General features: G+C 43.0%; 2 protein-coding genes across 2 annotated transcripts; both read left to right on the top strand.

The window, feature by feature from the left end:
• The first annotated feature begins 1,998 nt into the window (after positions 1 to 1,998).
• On the top strand, positions 1,999 to 11,649 carry LOC143485509 (uncharacterized). The gene is made up of 8 exons (XM_076984956.1): positions 1,999 to 2,766; positions 3,225 to 3,359; positions 3,651 to 3,743; positions 3,959 to 4,039; positions 4,579 to 4,690; positions 5,564 to 5,807; positions 6,133 to 6,243; positions 11,512 to 11,649. The coding sequence occupies exons 1-8, from the start codon at positions 2,679 to 2,681 to the stop codon at positions 11,647 to 11,649; spliced, it is 1,002 nt and encodes a 333-aa protein (XP_076841071.1). The 5' UTR covers positions 1,999 to 2,678.
• Positions 11,650 to 15,484: 3,835 nt separating this feature from the next.
• Positions 15,485 to 18,287, top strand: LOC143485441 (TOG array regulator of axonemal microtubules protein 1-like). The gene is made up of 4 exons (XM_076984882.1): positions 15,485 to 15,697; positions 16,177 to 16,335; positions 16,599 to 16,725; positions 17,096 to 18,287. The coding sequence occupies exons 1-4, from the start codon at positions 15,492 to 15,494 to the stop codon at positions 17,219 to 17,221; spliced, it is 618 nt and encodes a 205-aa protein (XP_076840997.1). The 5' UTR covers positions 15,485 to 15,491; the 3' UTR covers positions 17,222 to 18,287.
• Positions 18,288 to 20,354: the final 2,067 nt, after the last annotated feature.

Genomic DNA, 20,354 nt, shown 5'->3' with positions numbered 1-20,354 from the left:
TCGGGAATGGGGGTGCATCCTCATGTATGACAACACTGTCAGATGGAGGTGGTGGTTGTTGATAGGACAATACACTGCCAACTTGTACCTTCCCAAAGATGGAGTCCACAAGTGGCTTGTCAGGCGAGATGTTCATTGTGCAGATGAGTGGAAGAGAATCTGCTTTCATTCCAGCGTAGACTGGTCCAGGATTGAGGGTGGCCCGGTGTGGGAGCTCACCGCTGTAGCCCTTGAAAAGTGTACTAAAAGAAGAGTGAATAACATTTATTTTTACACATTGTAATCTGTTCACCAGCACAACTGATTGTGAATCACATATCACATGTCATCTGAAGTACAACGAGGCTAAATTAAATTTTGAAGAGAACAGGGTCTTATCAGATGATCAAAAGCATTTATTTTTTTACCACACACTGTAATCTGCCTATTAAATTTGGTACTACATACCTAACTCCACTGGCTGTAGTAGCACCTGGTTTTGGCTTTAGGACAACCATGGCATCCACGGGTCCAGGCTTCACCCCCTATTAATTTAAAAGATGGTGTTAGTAAAGTGACTGTGATACATTAACTAACATTAAATAATGAAATAAGACAAACCATTGTTGGTGGTTTATGCCACTTCTGTTCTGTCTGTGTGCATGAAAGGACAGGAGGCACGACAGACATGCCAGATTCAGAATAATGAGCAGTCTGGAAAAGCAATGCAACCAAGTGGTTGCAGATTCCGCAACCAGCAACACAAGAGCAGTTGCTGTTAATGAGCACAACTGGCATTGAATCACGTAATGTCATCTGAAATACACAAGAGGCAAAATGTAATATCTTGAAAAGAAGACTTGAGCAATGTCAATAGGCGCAATTTCTGTCACATCATGTTGTTAGTGGTGAATGTCACTTGTCTATTGTCTCATGTAACGTTTGTGCTGTTTTGCATCACTCTTAAAACACTTGGCTATACTGTCGTTCTATTCTACAGTGTTGTGCATGGTTCAATCTACTAGTTCACTGAGCAACTATAAACTATAAAATATATTTTAGATTTAAACTTCATTTTCACTCCAGATGAAATGCTTACACATAGGAGTGAAACAGGCCTACTTATATTTATATTATTTTGTTGTTTCCACCACCAACAACAGAACAGTGCAGGTTTTACTTCAACTGCTTCTTGAAGAGTGTTATCAGAATATGTTAATAGGTGTAAGTGTTGAAGCCATATGTTAATAAAGAAGATAAAAGATTTGAAAGACAGATTGGCAGATTTTAGAAAATGCAGTTTGAAGAATAGCTGAGGTGGACTATATTCTGCTTTTGAGTCATAGAGGTAGATAACAATAGCTCGAACTGTAAAATAAACTCCCATTTGTTTACTATAGGCAAAACAGACTGCTAATGATTCCCACTCAGCTACTCTGCATTTGGCTACCATTGTAAGCTTTGAAAACCAATGCCTATGGCTATCACAGCTTACGTGAAGTAAGAGCAAGGATAAAAGATTGAACTTGTGTTGAACTAACTTTTGAACTTGTTCAACAGAACTTTGAACGTGACACTGAACAGAACTCGTGTCATTTTAACCAGTCCTACTCTCAGCTGGTGTGGCGTATCTGTTTTCTTCATAGATCTGTAGCAGTGAGCCCTCACTGTTATCTCGTTAGCCTTACTTTTGCCTGATACTTCCATCAGAAATACAAACATGTTTTTAAAAGGCATTTCTAGTACTAGGACAGGTCGGTTCGTTACTAAAAACAACATCACTTCATTAGACTGCCACCTCAGGCTAGCTAGCTAACTAGCGTCAGCCACTTACCTTCAAAATTGCAGAGGTAGGATGAAACGTAGAACTTGAAACCCTTTTCAAGTTTACTCTGTGGCGTTGTACTTGATGCTCTGACAATACGACGCACATCGTTGACGGTAAACTTCGGTAACTCCAAGAGGCACCTTGTGAATTTCATAGACTCGGCCATAAACATCTGCACTTCCGCATACCAACCGGAAATATGGTTACATCCTTACACCAAACGAGGAAGTCGCGCGTGCACCTAGTTTCAAATGACAGTAAAATTGACCAATCATATCTTCCCTCTTAGTGGGCGGGCTTAACTGTATGATAATTTCCGCCCGCTGTGGTGACGCTAGCTGACGTGCGAGTTGTTTACAAGGAGGAACACGGAGTTGTGGACCTTATTTTGTTGGAACCTTATTTTGCTTAAAAAGTTATCTAGTACAGATATTATTGTTTATTGCGTTTCTAAAGCTGTACTGTCGTCTCAGTTTTTTATTTTTTATTTTTTTATTGCAGTTAATTAGGAAAGGGGGGCCCACTTTTAATGGTCACGGTTCGCTACTGATATATATACGGTCTCTGGTATGAACCCTTTGGGTACAAGCCAGGCTGCATCAGGTTATTGTAGCAGCCTGGCTGATTTGGTGTTTTAGTTAAAAAAATAGGAAATTGTGATATGACGTGCTACTCAACTTTGGAATGTTTGGATTAGAATGTTTGGATTTCAATTTCGATGCTGAAATGCTGAGAAGTAGTCGCACGACATTTTGCTGTGATTTACAAACATTACAAATCTTACAAATAATATCTAATTTACAATCGCAGATCTTTCTATTTGTTCTATATCTTTCTGTCTTTCTATTCTTTCTAATTTTTTATCTCGAGAATGAGTTTTTTCCACAGGAGAACCGACCAGCCAAGGCCTGAGCAGGAACAGAAGAACTTCATAGACACACCAGGTTTTACAACTCATGGTGAGAAAAATACATTTTCATATACTGTACATAATTTTATACTTCTATGTAAGACAGTATATTTAGTTCTTATGAGTATGGATTTCCATAGGCTTATTCATAATAATTAAATATACACATTTATGTAGTAGGTTTCTAAGGTTCAGAAAAATAACATGTATATTTATTCTACTGTCAACTGTCAAGATCTTTATTTTACATTTACACATGGTACAGTATAATATAATTAATAGACCATGGGTTATTTCTTTGACCATGGAAAAAGCAAATAAAAATAAACATTTTTAAAAAGAAACAGATTTCTAACATGACATCACAAATTCTTAAGCATTCTAATGACATCACATGGCACCATAGCCCTTCTTATAATCACTTGTTCATTGGGAAACACTTACAAGGTTTTTGAGCCTCACTGTGAGGCGTGCTGGGTTTCACTTTACCTGCTGTGGGATTTTCAGGTGTGCCCTACAACCCCCAAGCGACAGTGATCCACACGGATCCCTGTGGACCAGCACCCTTCCCTCACAGAAGGACGGCGAGACCCTCAGATGTCGGCCATGTTAACACCCCTGTAGAAGGACCACTCCACACTGGTACTGTGTAACACTGAAGATTACATGCGTATTCAACAAACCAAATAACCATGCATGATGAAGTAGAAAAAAACATTTATTACATTTGTTTGTAAGGTCTGGCAGAGGTGCAGAACCATCAGCTTTCTGCACATGACCTGACCAGTAAAACATCAGTTTTATCAGAAAATATGACATGACATATTCTTCAACATTGTAATGAATTCAAATGGCACTGTAGCCCTTCTTATAGACCTGATGATCTTAACAGTACACATTCCTCTGTGCCCTGGGTTGGTGTTTTGCATTTAGGCCCTGACATGGAGAGGCAGAGACACCTTGCTCAGCCCCATGTTCAAGGCGAGGTCCTGAGACAGATGGATCCAGTCAACCTCCAGCCTGATGGTGGGTATTTGGGTATTTTGGGTATAACGTTGCTTTGTGTGGAATGCTACGGTTGCTATGGACGCTATTATTGCTATGGAATTCTATTATTGGCTAGTTAGTTAGGTTAGCCTAGCGAACGGTACCACGGAGAGTTTAGAGACAATATGGCGAGGTGATCTGTCTACTGCACTGTTATTCATAATCTTTTTCTTAATGTTCAATCAACATGACAGCAGATGCCCTTCAGAGACCAGTTGGAGACCAGTTGATCCTGGAAGAGGATTATGATGAGAATTATATCCCATCTGAACAAGGTACATTAGCTGTCGCATACTACCTGTTACAGTTTAGGACCCCGGATAAAACTTTTAACAGAGCCGGAGTGGCTAATCGGGAGATTCAGGAGGATTCTCGATGGGCCGGCTCATGTCAATCTCTAGTTTGGGCCGATTGGGATGGAAAAATAATTTTGGGCATGAAACTCCCGGGCTGAAAAAGTGGCCCTGAACTCCGGCCCTGAACTTTAATATATGTTACTGAAATGGTATCATTTAATATCCACCATTGATAAAGTCTACAAGCTACAACAGTTCCATCATTTAAAAACTAAATTATAACATTGACATAATAACTTAATAATATATAATAATATTATAATATATAATAATAATATTAACAACACAGTTCCAGTTGGGACTCCTGTATGTTCGTCCAAGCTATAGCTACACTTTATAACATGGAATCAATCTCCATGCATTATGGACTTAAATATTTGAATTTGTGGGATTTTGTCTTGATTTGAAAATATCATACTTATTGTGGGTATATTCTTCTTATCTGTATTGCTCCTCAGATATCCATGATTTTGCCAGACAAATTGGCATTGACCCTGAGAGGGAGCCAGAGCTCCTATGGCTGGCCAGAGAGGTGGCTGTAGCCCCACTACCTCCTGAATGGAAACCCTGGTAGGACAAGCTCATTCTCATACAGTCACCCATAATGAAACAGTTTTCTTATCCTTACACACAGAACAGTGAGTGTTGGTGTGAGTGTTGGTTCCTTTTAGAAAAATCCAAGCATACTCTAATGTGCCATTAATTGAGAAATGGCTTCCATTCCAAGAACTCTACGTCTCATTCATGCTGGCTCGTTCATTCAGGTTCTCGATTACCTGACGTACCAAGGCCCTTTGTCCCCTGTAACTCAGTTATAATTTTAAGTACCATTTATAGAGGTAGGATGCACCTTGTGACCTAGGTGATTAGATGAGCAAATTAGACAGCCCAACTTTTTTTTAAAGACCATGGAACTGCAAGTCTGGAGAAGACTGAATATTTTGACTGGGAAATAAGACTGGGCAAGAGAAAATATAACAGGCAGAAGATGATTTTTTTGAAGTTGGGGAGTTTGATGTGACATGAAAGATCAGACACATTTTAACATATGAAATCATTTTTGGATTCTGTATTCAAATGGTTTGGGGGAAAGTATGACCTTATTGTCAGGTGTGACAGTGGTGTCAGTACCTTCATAGATAAAACACACAAAGACAAGATCCAGGAGATATTTAATGTTAGTTGTCCCCGAAACTAACAATTGCAAAGTATAAAATGAATATTTCATCACTCTATGCAGCAGATTTGCTTGTAGACTTGGCCTTCTGGCACTATTAATCTGAGCAATGAGACCCAGAGCACCACTCAGTGTTTCAGATGTTGTCCTGTTGACACCTTTGTGGACAGTCCTGTGCTGGAGAACCTAGGCTTGTCTACACATCATGTGTTTTTATGTGTGTGTTTATCTATGTGATGAGCTTGTCTCCCTTTCCTACTCTCCAGTCAGGATGTGACTGGAGAAGTTTACTACTTCAACTTCTCCACGGGCCAGTCCACCTGGGACCACCCCTGTGATGAGCACTACCGCCAACTAGTGGCCCAGGAGCGGGAGCGTGCTCACCACGGCCGGACAGCCTCTGCCATCTCGGGCTCCGCCTCCACAGGAACCACAAAGAACAAGGAGAAGAAGAAGAAGAAGAAGAAGGAGAAAAAAAAGAAGGAACCAGAGGGACTGAAGGCCCCAAGAGTGAGTTTGGATCTGTGTACCCTAAAATGTATTTTGTTACACAGCAGTTATATTTGTCACACTTTCTCTTCCATTCTACACATTCTTGACTGCTGTGTTTCTAAGAACACTGAAATGAATTGAACAATTATTTGCTCATCGAAGTATATCAAAAGATTTAGGACAGCAGTCGCCTAAAGTTGAGCAGAAAGGAGAAAGAAAGCTAAATTGTGTGTGCCATTCTGCTAAAGCTCTCTCTCTCTCTCTCTCTCTCTCTCTCTCTCTCTCTCTCTCTCTCTCACACACACACACTCACACACTCACTCACTCTATCACTGTCTCTCAGCTGCTGGCTCCTCTGGCTCCACTGAGAGGGATGTGTAACCTTTCAGTTCCAGGACTGCGAGGTTCCCTGGGCAACTCCACAGACCTTCATCCTTTAAAGTCCTCACTAGGGGTAAATGTACGGTCTATATCCTCTAGTAGGGGTGAACATGTACAGTCTATATCCTCTAGTAGGGGTGAACATGTACAGTCTATATCCTCTAGTAGGGGTGAACATGTACAGTCTATATCCTCTAGTAGGGGTGAACATGTACAGTCTATATCCTCTAGTAGGGGTGAACATGTACAGTCTATATCCTCTAGTAGGGGTGAACATGTACAGTCTATATCCTCTAGTAGGGGAATGAAACCTCATTGTATACTTTTATAAGGTGGTGTAAGAACAAACCCTACATACGTCACTGGAAGTAAAAGAACACGTCACTCCTCTGCAAAGTTTAGCTTTTACCAAATTGACTTTGAAGTGATGGAGGTCTGAGTTCATGGCAGAGGTGTAGAGCGTATGATGGTGTGTATCTTAGGATGTATCCGGAGCAAATTTGCATTCGCTAAGAGGACGACAGCTGGAGAGTCTGGCTCCGCCCATATTTAATTCAGATCTGGAGGTGGATGAAGAGGAGGATGAAGAGCAGAAGGCGGCGTCTGTCCATGAGGTGAAAACACCTGCTAGAATATAATGCTCTGATTTTTAGCTCACTGTCACCTTTGTAGTCTTTACAGTGCAGTAAAGTATGAGGAATGATTTTCTGTATCCGTGTTGCGGTGTGTGTTTGTGTGTACGTAGAGTCTGCTAGGGTCATCAGACCTGTTGCAGAACATACACTTGGACCTGGACATCCTGAAAGGGGGACTGCAGTATGAGGTGGCCACGATGTTCTTCACTCTCCCTCACTCACACATTATGTTCCCAGCTTTTCACACACATTTATACAGCGCCACTAACATCACTGTGTGTGCTCACGTGATCTTGGTGTTACTGTAGCACCTTGCTCTACCTTTCACACACACACACACACACACACACACACACACACACACACACACACACACACACACACACACACACACACACAATGATCTTGTGAATGTCTGTACATGCATGTTCATGCATATGTGTTTGCATGTGTTGGTGTGTTTGTGTTTGTCTGTGTATGAGCAGGACAGTGAAGTCAGTGGCAGTGCTCCTGTGGAGGAGAGATCCGAACCAGAACGCCAAGATCTCGCTCCGTTAAGAGACCACAGCCCTGACCCACCCTTGCAGGTACTCATTAACACTCACACTGCCTCTCTTCCTATATGTCTCTCCCTCCCTCCCTCCCTCTCTCTGTCTGTCTGTCTGTCTTTCTCTACAAACACTATAGCAGTGGTATAAGTGAGGGGACCTCAAAGTTTATTTGAGGTTAGGGTTTTATTTGAAGTCATGCGCCAGAGTGTTTCTTTCTTTCAGTGTTTCTTTTTGTCTTCTTCCTTTCCGTCCATCCATCCATCCATTTATCCATTCGTCTGTTAGTCTCAGGATGAGAAAGATGGAGAGAGAGAGGAAGATGAGAAGATGAGACCACAAGTGGCAGAGAGGTTGGTCTCACTAATGCTGTTGATACCAGAATGTGGTCAACACACGCACACACATGCATAGACACACACAGCTTTTGATAATTCAACTTCAATTCAGTTCAAAATTTGGACATCGTCCATGAACATTTTCATATTTAATCTTAAATCTACTTCTGTTGTGCAGTCAGATTGTGTGACTTCCAAGTCAGAATGCACAAATGCTCACAAGTTCAGCAAATTGACTCGGAGAATTTGACTTTGTTTCGATAAATTGTTTTAAGTGAGGAAATCACAATTGCATGTTTCTACTTTCAAGATACTGTATAATATCACTGAGGCGTGAACGTTTTCCATAAATTTCACCTGAAAGCCAAACATGTCTATAACTTTGTGAGTAGTGTGTGTGTCATGATTGGTAACATTACACTGTTGGGTGTTACAGGATGATGTTGGAGCCTTCCTCCCCTCCATCCTCTTCCTCACTCTCCAAACCCTCTGGTGGACTGCAAGAGCCACTGAAGAACAATAGCGCCCTCTGCTGGCTGAGGCCGGAGACGGTTCGCGGGACAGCGAGCAGGAGCAGCGTGGCAGAGGAGACTGAGCTGGACGTGGAGGAAGAAAAGACAAAGAGAGAGGAGGAGTGTGTGTGTGTGTGTGAGTGTGGTCAGCTGTCTGGTCTGTTGCAGGAGGTGAGGGAGGAGGTTCAGAGGGAGCACAGCAGGAAGCTGGAGCAGCTGTCGCAGGAGCACCAGGAGCAGCTCCTCACCCTCAGACACGAGCACCTGGAGGAGGTGCAGTAGGGAGAATTTATTTACTCACAGCTCAGTGATCACCTGAGAGGCCGAGCCAACGTGTGTTCATCACACGGTGTGTGTGCAGGAGAGCGTGGAGAGGGAGCGCTTGTTGAGGGCTCATCTGGAGGAGAAGGAGAGGATGCAGGATTCACACACATCCCAGCTGGAGCAGCTCAGACTACAGCTCGACTCTCAGCTCCAACACACCCACAAAACACACATGCAGAAAGTAAGATCCCACACCCACACGATACGCACGCGCAAAAACGCCTCTTCTGCCGGACCCAGTCGGGTGTTTATGTGTATAAAGACGGTGAGAGTTGTTTGTATTTGTTTGTTTTTCTTGTGTGTGTGTTTAGGAGTTAGAAGTGCAGAAGATGATGGAGCAACTGGACATGAAATCCAAAGAGCTCAAAAGTCAGGAACTGCTACTCCAAACTCAGGTACTTTACCTGCGTTATTTGAGTGTGTGTGTGTGTGTGTGTGTGTGTGTGTGTGTGTGTGTGTGTGTGTGTGTGTGTGTGTGTGTATGTGTGTGTGTGGGTGTGCTACTCCAAACTCAGGTACTTTACCTGCGTTATTTGAGTGTGTGTGTGTGTGTGTGTGTGTGTGTGTGTGTGTGTGTGTGTGTGTGTGTGTGTATGTGGGTGTGCTACTCCAAACTCAGGTACTTTACCTGCGTTATTTGAGTGTGTGTGTGTGTGTGTGTGTGTGTGTGTGTGTGTGTGTGTGTGTGTGTGTGTGTATGTGGGTGTGCTACTCCAAACTCAGGTACTTTATGTAGTGTTAGTTACTTCTAACTAAATGATAGACACGGAGAGTCATATTTGGATGCACGCATGAAGCTCCACTTTATTCAAGTCCCCTGTAAACTATATCCCCCACCTAACCACAAGGGGGAGTATAATACCATGTAACCTATAAATGCATCATTGCTACACTTTACCTGCTTTATTTGAGTGTGAGTGTGTGTGTGTGGGCGTGTGTGTGCTACTCCATGCTCAGGTACTTTACCTGCTTTATTTGAGTGTGTGGGTGGGTGGGTGGGTGGGTGGGTGTGTGTGTGTGTGTGTGTGTGTGTGTGTGTGTGTGTGTGTGTGTGTGTGTGTGTGTGTGTGTGTGTGTGTATGTGGGTGTGCTACTCCAAACTCAGGTACTTTACCTGCATTATTTGAGTGTGTGGGTGGGTGTGTGTGTGTGTGTGTGTGTGTGTGTGTGTGTGTGTGTGTATGTATGTGTATGTGGGTGTGCTACTCCAAACTCAGGTACTTTACCTGCGTTATTTGAGTGTGTGGGTGGGTGTGTGTGTGTGTGTGTGTGTGTGTGTGTATGTGGGTGTGCTACTCCAAACTCAGGTACTTTACCTGCTTTATTTGAGTGTGTGTGTGTGTGTGTGTGTGTGTGTGTGTGTGTGTGTGTGTGTGTGTGTGTGTGTGTGTGTGCTACTCCAAACTCAGGTACTTTACCTGCTTTATTTGAGTGTGTGTGTGTGTGGGCGTGTGTGTGCTACTCCATGCTCAGGTACTTTACCTGCTTTATTTGAGTGTGTGTAGGTGTGTGTGTGCTACTCCAAACTCAGGTACTTTAGCTACTTTGAGTGTGTATGTGCAACTGGTACACTGAGCTCCATTGTATTAGGTGCCCTTATAACTGTACTTATAAGTTACTAATCATTCGTCAGTCAGTTCTTTGTGCTGAGAAGTTAACTGAGTCAATGACCTGTTTTGAAGGGAAAAAAATGAATAGGTCAAGTTTGGAGTGTGTGTATGTGTGCGTGTGCGTGCATGCATGTGTGTGTATCTTCAGTCCAGTCACTCAGCTGCCTGATAAAATGATCTGTGTGTTCGTACTGTTGGTCTGTAGGCTGCAGATTTGAAGAAGAGGAGACAACAGCTGAGTGAGGAAGAAGATGATGTTGAGAAGGGGATAGAAGTGCGTGTGAGTGTGAGTGTGTGTGTGTGTGTGTGTGTGTGCGTGTGTATCTGAGAGTGTGTGGCCAGGTGTTTGTGTGTGTGTATCTGAGAGTGTATGACCAGGTGTGTGTGTGTGTGTTTGTCATTGTGAACTGTTATACTAGGTTGTGTGTGTGTGTGTGTGTGTGTGTGTGTGTGTCCCAGGCTCTCTCACGTGTCCTGAGAGAACGGGATAGTCTGCGTGCGGAGCTGGACAGACTAAGAGATGAGAGGAAGAGAGAAAGGGAGGAGCTGGAAAAAGAGAGAGAGGGAAGGAGGAGGGAGAGGGAGGAGAGCAGAAGGATGATGGAGGAGAGAGAGAAGCTACTGAGCAATACAGTGCTTCTACAGGATAGATGTGATGAACTCCACAGAAGGCTCAGGTAACACACACACACACACACACACCCATATATACACACACACACACCCACACCCCCATATACACACAAACATGCTATAATACACATCCTGAAGACTTGGGTAATGTATACGTATACCAACTTCTGTCGATGCGCTGGAGGTTTAGATAATATACACACGCATACGCATGTGTGGGCACACACACACACACACACACACACACACACACACACACACACACACACACACACACACACACACACACACACACACACACACACACACAGACACACTAGCTTTGACCGAGTCAGTACTGGTCTCTGGTGACACAAATACACGGTACACAGAGTGTGTACATGTACAGATCTGTGTTGGTGTGGTTTGTGTCTGTCAGCGAGGTGGAGCAGAGAGAGCATGGAGACGATAACCTGGAGAGAAAGAAACAGGAGGAGAGCAAGGAGAAGAGCAGAGAGAAGGAGGGCTCCCTCGGAGTGGAGGAAATGGAACCTCCTCTCTCCCCTGTGCCCACCTCCCACAACAACCACAGCAGCATAGACGAGTATGTGGGGGTGTGTGTGTGTGGGTGGGGAGGGAGGCTGTCCAATTGTATGTATTTATCATATGTTTATATACTCGTTTGTAATCTCCTCTCTCTCTCTCTCTCTCTTTCTCTCTAGCTTGCGGGAGTATATCTCGTGTGAAGGTGTTTCTCTGCAGAGAGCAAGACAGTTCTTAGAGAAAGAGACCAGCTGTCTGAGAGTGAGACAAGCGGCACTAAGGACGGCCCACCCCAGCCCGCAGAGGTCCGCTGCAGGAGGTTCTGCTCAGCCTCTCTGCCAGGTCCGTCAAGTCTAGTCAGTTTTATTTATAAAGCGCTTTTTACAAAACATGGTGTCACAAAGCAGCTTCACGAGCGCATGGGTCCAGATCCCTAATGAGCAAGACGGGGGCGAGTGTGGCAGAGACAAACTCCCTAGGTGGATTAGGAAGAAACCTTGGGAGGACCAAGACCCAAAAGGGAAGCCATGCTCCATTGGCCCAGCAACTTTAAGTTCATATTTATAGTCCTGTGTCTATCTGAGCAGTCACAGTCTCTCCAATATGGATGCTGGGCCTCAGGTAGGATGCTGGCCGTATTGGCACATGCATCCACAGCATCAGCACATCCACTGGCAACCCAGAGCATCTTCTAGCTGCTTTATGGAATTGTCTTTGTAGAAACATGTAGTCAAGATACAGAATGCAGGTTAAATATGTAAAATCAAATTAAACTTCCATATATATAGTACACGTGCCAGTGATTTAGCATGTGGCTCCAACTAAACTTTTAGCAGGAGATTCAAGTGTTACTGAAAAGCCATCTAGTGTAATAAGAAGATTCGACCAATTGCTTCTTGCAGTCTTGGATCCAAGAAGTAACACCTCAGTTTTATCAGAATTTAGAAGAAGAAAATTAGACGCCATCCAGTTCTTTATTTCTTGGATGCAGTTGTCAGTTTTGGTAGTAGTATTGACATCATCCAAATTAGAAGATATATATAACTGAGTATCATCTGCATAGCAATGGAAGCTAATACCATGCCTACAAATGCTTTCTAGCATATATAATAGAATAACATGGGACCCAATACAGATCCTTATGAGCATTCATTATTTTCAAGTACAAATTGGTAACAATCGCTCAGGTAGGATTTGAACCAGGAGAGTGATTGACCTTTATCTGAGAATATTAAGAGATTTTAAGACTACTTTAGACGGTTTCAGTGCCGTGGTGGGTCTAAGCACGTTAGGTCTTGCAGTGCCTACAGCCATGTAGCCAGGTCAGATGGGAGACAGTAGGAAGCATGAGTGTAGTTCCTCTTAGATGTTCTGCTCCCCTGTGCTGTAGGAGGTGAGTGAGCAGGAGAAGCTGAGGGAGACGGTCCAGAAGGACCACACGCTCCTGAGAAAGAAGGAGGAGAGACTCAGCCAGCTGGAGACGTCACTGACAGAGGAGGTAATACACACACACACACACACACACACACGCGTATGCCTGCACCCACACACTTACGTACAAACCCACATTAATACCTATCTGGGCTTTACAATGTTTTTCTCAGCTGTCATGTGATGAAGGCGAGCGGCTGGTGGGAGATCGGAGAGTCTCATTTGATGTCAGAGACTCAGAGACGAGCAGAGACGAGTATGGCCAAGAGGAGACGAGTGAGAGACAAACTCTGAATGCACAACACGCACACACGGGTAGACATTTTGAGAAGGCACTAATTTTGGTTTTCACAAAGTTTACTACCATAGTTTTTTTATGGTGGCAATTTGTATTGATTCTAGATTGTGAAGAGTGATTAGATGAATTGCAATTAATTGCAAAGTCATTCCCTGTGATGAAAATGACCTTTTACAATACAAAATTACAATACAAAATTATTGCATTACGGCTCCTCCATTTCAGTTAATGGAGATCATTTCAGTGATGATCTCGTTAGCTCAGGAGATAAAAAGTTGATGAGGATAAGACAGCTGACATCAATCCGTCATGCTGATTAGAAGAGAAGACTGGTTGCTTTAAAAGGGTAGTGGTGCGTTTACGTTTTCTCCTGTTAACCATGGTCACCTCCAAGGAAACACGTTCAGTCATCATTGCATCAAAAGGGTTTCACAGGCAAGGACAGTGTGGCTTGTACGATGCACCCCAATCAACCATTTATCCAGTCACTAAGGACTTTGGGGAGAGTGCTTCAAGTTGCATGAAGGAGGCTTCAGGAAGCGTCTCTTACTGGAGCGTCTCCTACAGGAGCGTCTCCTACAGAGGAGGCAGCTATGAGCCTCCTCACATCATCAAAGTGTGGGGTCACTCCCAATGTTGCCTAAGCAAAGCACAGCCATGAATAAGGGAAGGTATCAAAACATCCTTCCAGAACAACTTCTCCCAACGATTCAGGAGCAGTTTAGCAACAAACAATTATGGACTGTTAATAATTGTACTTCATTATATCACATAAACATTTGACAAAAGGTTCTTAAAAAAATAAACTGAGGAAGCAAACTGTGAAAACTAAAAATTTGCCCACAACTGTAAACAGCTCTAGAGTCCACTCTGGTCTTGTTGGTTCATAGTTGTCTGATGTTTTTATCTCTCTAGCAGTAATACACCCAAACCCTGGTCTTCCTCTCTGTTTCAGCACATGCAGTGCCAGTGAAAGTGCAGCAGTTAGCAGAGTCCCTGCAGCAGATCTCTGGCCAGCTGAACACAGTGCTGGGTGCACTGGGATCTCTCACTGGGAGGACCGTCCAGCCCCTCCCTCAGCCACCTCCGTCCTCCTCCTTCCCTCCTGCCCCGTCCTGGGCATGGACACCAAGCCCCGCCTCCTCTTCATTGGCCAATCAGAACAGTTTCTTACACTGTTCTGTCCCAAAAACACATGGGTCTGACCTTCATTTGAACTCCCACTGGAGCAAACTCTTCCCTGGTACGTAGAGACAGACACACCCCAAACATTAGCAGTGATGAGCAGTGGTCACCTCAGTGGGCTGCAGTAACTTTCACTAATGCTTCATTTCTTCATCACTCGTAAAACCTTTAAAATACAAATAGAAAACTTCTGCCTCTCCCTCAAGCACAAACCAGTCACTGCTGGATTTATAGCCTTTTTTGCATAGTTGATGACCTCCATTGATTTTCTGTGCTTGGACAATGCCGATCTTTTCCAGTGCAAGTGTGATGCAGTGTAGAGACCTGCTTCAGATTAGCTTCAATCTAAACCACACTACCTGTATTAAGACTGCTCTGATTTTAGGAGTTTCCATGGATACCAGTGCCCGCTATCCCATGAGGGCTACCAGAGCATATAGTGGATACACTCCAGCAAGGTGACTACACACACTTGCACACCTGTGCAGGCTCGCTCACAATCTCTCACTCTCACTCACAGGGTCAGTGCTGCTGTTGATTTTGAAAGGAAAATTGATGAACTCATACAGTGCTTTTCCATTATGTGTGTGTGTGTGTGTGTGTGTGTAGTCTCTCCTCTGAGCTAGATAGCCAGAGGCTGCAGAGACTGATTGAAGACAACAAAAGGTGGCTGGAATCACAACGCAAAGACCCAAATGTGTATCCTTTCACAATCTCTCTCTCCCCCTCAGCTTATACACATGTACGTATCACACACAAACCAGTACGGGAACAGAATGCATCATATTTTCACACACACTCTCTTGCACCCTTGTACTCTCCTGAACCTCTGCCCAGGCCTCTCTTCACACGCTACCCAGCTGCCCCACCCACCAATGGGCTGGTCCAGCTCGGCCTGGACGAGAACAATCAGATCAAGGTCTACCATTACCGAAGAGGCACAACCCACTGATGTCCGTGTATGTCCAATGCAAACATCAGTGGATAGACAGAATACAAACATGCCATCAGCATGTACACATTACAGGTGATGTTGCTGACAAAGTCAAGTCAGATTTAGCGTAGTACTTTGAAATTCTTTTTTGATAAAAACATTTCTCATCTAATTGAAATTCAGATGGCATATCTAACTGTAATTAGTGATTAAGGTATTTCTGCCTACATAACACATTGCAGTGGTGGATTATACTTATTAAGATGGCGGTGGCAGTGTTGGATGTGGCTAAAACGAGCTGGAACGTCGTCTTTCCTGCAGGTGCTGAACCTGCGCTCTGGCGTGTCCCGCATGGCGGTGGTGTCCTTGAGGGAGTTGTACTCCAGCCTGCAGAAAGTGATGGACCAGGAAGTGGAGGCTACAGCTAAGGTCCTCCTCCACAAAGCAGCGGAGTCCAATGCCTTCATCAGGCAGGACATGGACACAGCTCTGGACAGCATGGTGCAGAACTGCACCCCCATTCGGAGCATGAACGCCCTTCTCGCTGGAGGACTCTGGTCAGTTAGCCTGCAGTGAGCTTTAAACTGTGGCTTTCAGATAGCAACAACAGTCACAAGAAGCTAACACAGCACTAATTTTGGCTGCTGTTTTTACCTCTCCAATGTTCTTTCAAAATATTGCCCTGGCCTATATCAATATTTTTAGTTATTTATCCTCTTATATGTTATTTTTATTGCGTTCCATCTCCGCTCTGCTGATCCAAACTGCCCTTCACAATGCTTCAAAAATAGGCTAGTTAGCTAGCTCACAGAGGACATACAAACATTTTCTGTTTAAAAATACACATGTACACTAACTGGTGCAAGCTAAGCAATCGAATAGAATATGATCATTTGATTGTGCACTTAGATCATACATAAGGGTTTTAAGTTTCTTTATAGAAGCTAAAAGTTGTACTGTATACATTGATTGGATGGATTAATAGTTATTACTATTATTATAATAGTTATTTTTTTCCTTCTGTTTTCCTCAAAAGTAATCTGAATGCTGCAGTAAGAAATTGTACTGCTCGGCATTTGGCTACTTTGGTAGAGAAGATTGGTGCTGGCCGCTTATTGTCTGGGGCGAAAGACGTCACACCGCAAATTATTCCTGCAGTCTCCAAGTTGGCACAGGACTCTTCACAAGAAACCAAGTTAGTACTGGGATCAGAACGAGAATTCTACAAAGCTTATTCAGTTTCCCAGATAGTAATATTTTGCTGATTCTTTTAGTCTCCTAGTCTGATACTCTGAAGTCAGCAAATGCTGCTAAATTGTAGAGTAATAGATACACTATCGTGTTTTCTAGACACAGACAGCCTTGTAAAATTGTGCTGGTAAGATAAATGGTCAGTGTGCTGTGAGTTACGGGTCCCTCACGGTTCTCTCCTGTTTTGGGGTCTGTTCCTCGTCTCAGGCGCTTGGGCCGGCGTATCCTGCTGTTCCTGTCCTCCCACCACGACTTTGATAAGATGGTGGAAAAGTACATCCCTGCCAAAGACCTGGCAACCATCAGGGACACTGTCCTCACTCTGAAATCCAAGGTAGCGATTCATGATTGGATAAATGATGAGGATTTTTTATCCCATCCACTATGCCCCATGTTAACTCATTAAACAAATGTATGTGTAGACATCAAAAAACTATTCTTTCAGAAAGTCATTCCACTGATATGCTAAGAGATGCCAGATATAAAAAAGATAAAAGATTTACCAGAAATACTATAATTCTTATATTCATTAATAATATTTATAATATTGATAATAATCATTCCAGAGAGTTACCATAGTTACCAAATACTGTCACTTTAATTGAATGAAATCTTTCTAGGTTAAGAAAATGCTTCTGTAATAACCCAGTGCTGTCCAGGGTTGATTTATTGATCATTGTTCCTTTTAAATGTTCTTTTTATAGAGCTGGTTAGGGAACTTTACCCCTGCAAGCCACAACTGGTTGAGCAGAAGGTGCTCCCTCTGCTCTGGTAGCTCCTGGGGACCTCCAGCAACAGTGGTACGGTCCATGGGAGGGGTGGAAGCGTGAGGGGGCCACTGTCCACCTATGCCCTTCATGCCCACATGGGCCCCGCGCTGCTGGACTGCGCTGGTTCCCAACCTTCCAATATCCGCAAGAGCCTAAGAGAGATTGTGAAGAACCTCCCGACCACATGAGAGCTGCCAGCCAGACCTCCAGACAAAAATAAAGCCCAACATGGATTCTACTTGAGGATGGAGATGTTTGTGCATTTCTTACTGTGCCTGCACTCTAAATGAAAGAGAGAGGAAGAAAGTCAAACGTTTTTAACATTTTGAATTAGCAGAAAGCTAAATCCTTAAACTCAGAAGTCCTTTTAAATAAGGAGCACAGATTTTAGTGAATCACATCAGGTTTAACACACCTAGGAGCTCTGCTCTTTTTGCACTTTGAAATACTAACACTTATGATAACTGTTGTCATGGTGACTATAGATATATATTGTTCTATGATTGTTATTTTCTGTTGACATATCCTGAGGTAACTGTGCAGAATGTAATTTATCACATACACAAGAAACAAGGATCTGGGGGGTATTCCACGAAGCGAGCTAACTCAGTAAGCCGGGCTTTTTAAGACAAGCCTGGCTCATTTTGCTCAAATTCGGTTCCACGAAAGAGGCTAGACTTGAGCCTCGCTCAGTTACTACAGCAACATATACGTTTGAACTAACCTGCTCTGTACCAGGCTAGAGTTGAGGCTTAGCTTAGCGGGACCGCTTCTATTGGCTGAGCAGCGTGATGTCAGTCTCGCCATCCGGGAAACTGAATTGAGGAACAAGGTTCCACTGCAGTTCTATCCATTAAATTGCTGTGGATGTAGCATATAATATCATATCTTTATACATTTAATTGAGTACTGTAATTATTAGTTTGGAATGATTGCAGGTTATTATTATCAAAATTTAATAATTATATTTCCAAATGCAATATATATATTTCGATCTTAAGAGTACATATTCATTGTTAATCAGTGAGGTTTCTGCACATTTTAATGTATTGGTTTAATCTTCACAAATTCAGGTCAGTGTAAAATGGAATACAGTGTCTAATCGCAGTTATGGTGCAGAAACATACATTAGTATAAACTATATCACAAAAAATACAATTCTTTGTACCTGAGTATTAATAATTATTAATACTGAGTAATTTAGGTGGATACTTTTAGGTATATATTTATCCCCATACTTCCTCTTTTGTGTTCAAATTACAAGCAAATCATATCACTCTGCAATTTACATATGTTCAGTATAAATAATGTAAATGTGTGGTTAACTTAATGGTGCAAAAAGGAAATGGACACAGACAACTACCTTACCAAGATTTTCATACAGGTGATACAAATAATCCAAAATGTAGGCTATAAAAGAGCAGCTAACAGTGAAGGCTGAAGGCTGATTGACCATGGCATGCCCATTTGTAGAGAATCCAGTAGATGAGGGAGCGTGTATAGTGTGCAGAGCATTCATGCTACCAGCTCCAAGGTCATTCCAGGACAGGACAGATCCACTGGGCTTTCCAGATGACTACTTATTTGTTCAGAAGACACAGTATTATATATCTTTGTAAATTACTGGGGCCATATATTGAGAAGACCACTAGACGTAGTAAAGCTCTTACCAAACCCCAAACGGTCTGTATCGCTTTGCGCTTCTTTGCCAGTCGTGCATTTCTGTACAGCATTGGGGATGCATAACATCTTAGTAAGGCAACGGTCTGCCGTGAAATTCGAAAGGTTTACCTTGCGCTTAAGCGTTTCCTTAATATATTCATCAAATTCCCTGGTCACAGAGGCATCCTTCCCATCCTTTTCAGAACAGCTGGCATGTATTCATGAGAAGTAGTGTTGGTTTGATCATTAACTTGGAGTCAATCAATCAATCAAATTTTATTTATATAGCGCTTTTTACAACAGTTGTTGTCACAAAGCAGCTTTACAAGTGGCGAGTCCTAGCCCCCAGAGAGCAAGCCAAGGGCGACAGTGGCAAGGAAAAACTCCCTAGTTTTTTTGCATGAGGAAGAAACCTTGAGAGGAACCAAGACTCAGGGGGGGAACCCATCCTCCTCTGGCCGACACCGGTCACCATGACAACAACAACAATTTAGACAGAAAGAAAATAAAGAAAAGGAAAAGATGTAGTAATGTCCATCATGGTGTAGGTTTATCCGGTCAGGCAGTAGGGGGCTGGCACTGGAGTTAAATGTATACGACTTTAACAGATGCTCTTATCCAGAGCACTTACCAAAGTGCTTTGTATTCATCTTAATCAACTATTTCATGCTAAAATTCATTCAATTCAAAACGCATTGAATTCTCTAGGATTTTCAAATGTCATTGGTGCTATAGACTGTACTCACATCTGGATAAAGGCTCCATCTGTACCCATGGAGGCAGACTATGTGAACCAAAAAATTATTTCACAGCATCAATGTACAGGTACATGCAAGTTTTGCCTACCCAACAGAAAATGTAAAGCATGTCAGTTCATGGGTTTGAACAACTTTCACCCTTTGTCACTTTTGCCATTGTTCTAAATGGTTTGCACCAGCCAATTTCTATTCTCCAACATTGAGGTAAAATGGCCCGGCTCGGTGCACAATATTTCGTGCCTCCTCACTGGCACAGAGGTTTGCCCAAGGTAAGAACACTCCAACCACACAAAATAGTGCAGATTTGGCCTCAGTGTTTAACTCTTCTCCTTATAATTGTAGGTGCTTTTCCTGGCTTATTGCTTAGGGATAGGGGTTACCCCTGCCAACCTTTTCTCCTTACCCCATATGCAGACCCTACAACAGATGCAGAGAGGAGGTTCAATCGTGCACATTCTAAGACAAGGGCATGCAGTGAGATGGCATTTGGACAGTTAAACAGCAGATTTAACTGCTTGCGCCATCTCAGAGTCACCCCTGAGAGAGCCTGTGATATCGTAGCACCCTGTGCAGTTTTGCACAATGTGGCAATACTGCAAAAAGAAGAAATGCCAAGAGTGCAGTTGGAGCAATGGGAAGATGGCATTTTAATTGCAGACCACATGGATGGTAGAGCTATGAGGGACATGTATGCAAACACTTACTTTGGTTAAGGGAATATTTTGTTTGCATTTGTTCATTAACACTATTAACATAAAACAAGACGGCTTTTT

This window comes from Brachyhypopomus gauderio, unplaced genomic scaffold (genome assembly GCF_052324685.1).
Source record: "Brachyhypopomus gauderio isolate BG-103 unplaced genomic scaffold, BGAUD_0.2 sc34, whole genome shotgun sequence".
Classification (NCBI taxonomy): domain Eukaryota; kingdom Metazoa; phylum Chordata; class Actinopteri; order Gymnotiformes; family Hypopomidae; genus Brachyhypopomus; species Brachyhypopomus gauderio.
Note: the sequence above shows the minus strand (reverse complement) of the source record. Positions and strands in the feature narration are given on the sequence as shown.

Coding starts and splice junctions, on each gene's coding strand:
- LOC143485509 (XM_076984956.1), top strand. CDS start 2,679: ATGAGTTTTTTCCACAGGAGAACCGACCAGCCAAGGCCTGAGCAGGAA. Junction 2,767..3,224: donor ACCAGGTTTTACAACTCATG/GTGAGAAAAATA, acceptor TGGGATTTTCAG/GTGTGCCCTACAACCCCCAA. Junction 4,691..5,563: donor CCTCCTGAATGGAAACCCTG/GTAGGACAAGCT, acceptor CCTACTCTCCAG/TCAGGATGTGACTGGAGAAG.
- LOC143485441 (XM_076984882.1), top strand. CDS start 15,492: ATGGCGGTGGTGTCCTTGAGGGAGTTGTACTCCAGCCTGCAGAAAGTG. Junction 15,698..16,176: donor CTTCTCGCTGGAGGACTCTG/GTCAGTTAGCCT, acceptor TTTCCTCAAAAG/TAATCTGAATGCTGCAGTAA. Junction 16,336..16,598: donor GACTCTTCACAAGAAACCAA/GTTAGTACTGGG, acceptor TCCTCGTCTCAG/GCGCTTGGGCCGGCGTATCC.